Source organism: Osmia lignaria, chromosome 8 (assembly GCF_051020975.1).
Source record: "Osmia lignaria lignaria isolate PbOS001 chromosome 8, iyOsmLign1, whole genome shotgun sequence".
Taxonomy (NCBI): Eukaryota; Metazoa; Arthropoda; class Insecta; order Hymenoptera; family Megachilidae; genus Osmia; species Osmia lignaria.
The window spans coordinates 5668725-5671501 of record NC_135039.1 but is presented as its reverse complement, the minus strand read 5'-3'; the positions used below and the strand labels follow the sequence as shown (position 1 = coordinate 5671501).

General features: G+C 50.6%; 1 protein-coding gene across 1 annotated transcript; it reads right to left on the bottom strand.

The window, feature by feature from the left end:
• Positions 1–1337: 1337 nt before the first annotated feature.
• Positions 1338–2777, bottom strand: LOC143305554 (uncharacterized). Its single transcript, XM_076689595.1, has one exon. It carries the CDS (start codon positions 2775–2777, stop codon positions 1338–1340), a length of 1440 nt encoding a protein of 479 aa, XP_076545710.1.

Below are 2777 nucleotides of genomic sequence, written 5' to 3'. Positions count from 1 at the left end.
TATGCTTGGCGGGACAGTGCGTCCGCCACTAGATCGTGTCCCCTTTTCGGTAGCGCACCGTGAAGTCGTAGTGCAGCAGTTCCATCGAGCGACGCGCCCTGAGGGGTTGTCCAAGGTCTGTAGCTTGGTGGTCCGTCAGTACTGAGAAGTGGTAGCCCTCCAGGTAGGGCCGCATCATGCGGATCCCCCACACAATCGCCAGGCATTCCCGCTCCGTGGTGGAGTAGTTCCTTTCCGCTCGGTTGAGCGATCGGCTGGCGTAGGCAACCGCGTGCTCATTGCCCTCGTAGTCCTGGGTCAGCACTGCACCGAGGCCTTCGTTGCTGGCGTCGGTCTGCAGCGTGAATTCCCGCGTGAAATCTGGGCACGCGAGAACTGGTGCGGTGGCGAGCCGGTGTCGCAGCTCGTGGAATGCGGTGTCTTCCTCGGCGTCCCAGCGCCAGCGGGCGCGTTTTTGGGGCAGCCGGTTCAATGATGCTGCGAGATCGGCGAATCGTGGTATGAATCGGCGGTACCACGAGGCGGTTCCCAGGAAACGGCGGAGCTCCTTCGCGTTCCTCAGTGGCGGGATGGCTTTGATGGCCTGGACCTTGTTCGGGTTGTCCTCCTACCGTAAGGAGCATGCAGCTTGCCTTCAAGACTTTTAAATTTTGCAGAGATGCAAGGGGATCCAGGCCAAAATTTCCTTGTATGTTGGTGCAACCACTTAGTTTGAGGCTGGTCAGGTGCGGCATATTTTCGCCTATTTCCTGGAATAGTAAGAGCTCGCCAATTGTTCTCCTCAGATGGTACTTGATTGAGAAACATACGAACACGCAGATCCATCCTTTGATGGTTTTCGAGCCTCTTCCCTTTGAATTTTACATCGTGATCGGTCCAGCATAATCGACACCGGTGTGAGCGAATGGTCGTGATGGAGTGACTCGAGAAAGAGGTAGTTGACCCATCATCTGACGAGCACGAATCCCCCTCTTGAGATGTGACACACGACACATCTCAAGATGTGAGATTTTACAGGAGCTCTTCCACCGATGATCCAATACCGTTGTCGAACATATGCGAACGTGAGCTGCGTTCCTCCGTGGAATGTTCGCTTGTGAGCGTCTTCAATGATGATCTTCGAAAGGTGAGCGTCCCGTGGGAGGATCGCTGGATGTTTTTCGTCCCTGCTGAGCGCTGTGTTGGTGAGTTTTCCTCCTACTCGTACTGTTCCCTGCGAATCGATGAAGGTTGGTGAGGCGACTGAAGGGGTGAGTTGCAGGCAGGGTTGAGCCTGAGTTGAGCATCTTGATTTCGTTGGCGAAATACAGGTGCTGAGTTGCGTGAATCCCAAAGAGCTACGCCTTCTCCATGTCGCAGGATGGAACAATTATCACGAGTGGAGCTTCGAGCTTTCTCCTAAGCCGTGAGGCAAACCTGAAACAAAGTGCAGTCAGTCTATACAGCTTAATAAGAGAAGAATATTTATAAATGAGATCCCAATGATAACTTAGCTTTTGAGCTGAAGCAAAGAGTGAGACATTGGGTCTCACTTCGAGCGGGCTGGTTAGAGTTGAGAATTTCTTTTGCTCTGGCCAATGATCTTGATCTAGAGTCATCCATAGAGGACCTTTCCACCAGAGCTCTAATCGTTGAAGTTGATCTGTCGAAATGCCTCGGGAAGCACAGTCGGCTGGATTAGACGCACCTGGAACATGCTTCCAATGCGCATTTGGAGTGAGTTCTTGGATCTGAATGTCTCTGTTCCGAACATAATCCTTCCAACGTGATACTTGCGATTTGATCCATGTGAGGGAGACTTGAGAATCCGTCCACAGGTGCGTTGTGTTGATCTTCACCTTGAGCGTTGTTTGAACATAAGTGTATTTGGCGAGCTTCGCCAGTAGGAGTGCTGCAGACAACTCCAATCTGGGGATGGTGAGCCTCTTCAGTGGTGCAACTTTTGTCTTGGAACAGACAATTGACGTCGTTGAGTGGTTGGACGGTGAGCTAACAGTGATATGAATCACTGCTGCCATGGCAAGTTGAGAAGCATCACAGAATCCATGAATATCCACAGTTGAATTGCTCCATGTGTTGAACCATCTTGGAATCGATAGCTTGGCCAAGCTGTTGAGATCTTCTCTGATGATGAACCATCGTGAAATGATTTGAGACGGTAATGGATTGTCCCAATTGATTTTGTGTAGCCAGAGCTCTTGTAATAGCATTTTGGCTCGTACTATTACCGGTGAGACGAAACCTAATGGATCAAATATCCGAGCCACTTCGGACAATACGAGGCGTTTTGAACACTTACTTGGTTGATCTGTGATCGTTGATAAAAAGCCAAATGTGTCGGTTTGAGGCATCCATTGAATTCCGAGTAATTTGGTAGTGCAGTCGTCGAATGATATGAGAGCTGACGATTGTGTGGATGAGGAAACAGCCCTCAGTAAATCGGGGTGAGTCGCATGCCATTTTGCGAGTGGAAATCCGCCCGCGTAGCACAATGCAATCAGCTGTTGAGCGACCTCTCCTAGTTCCGTTACTGAATTTGCTCCTCCAAAAATATCGTCCACATATCTCCCATGTGTGAGCGAAGGCGTTGCCAGAGGGAATCGATGACCCTCATCGTGAACCAGCTGCATGAGTGCTCGTGTCGTTAGGAAGGGAGCCGCTTTTGTGCCATACGTGACAGTTGTGAGCTGGTAAGGAATGACATTGCGGTCTTCATCGATCCAAAGAATTCGCTGGAGATCCCAATCATCCTTGTGAACTGCTACCTGGCGATACAT

Excerpts from the sequence above, each read along its gene's own strand:
- LOC143305554 (XM_076689595.1), bottom strand. The coding sequence starts at position 2,777 with ATGTATCGCCAGGTAGCAGTTCACAAGGATGATTGGGATCTCCAGCGA.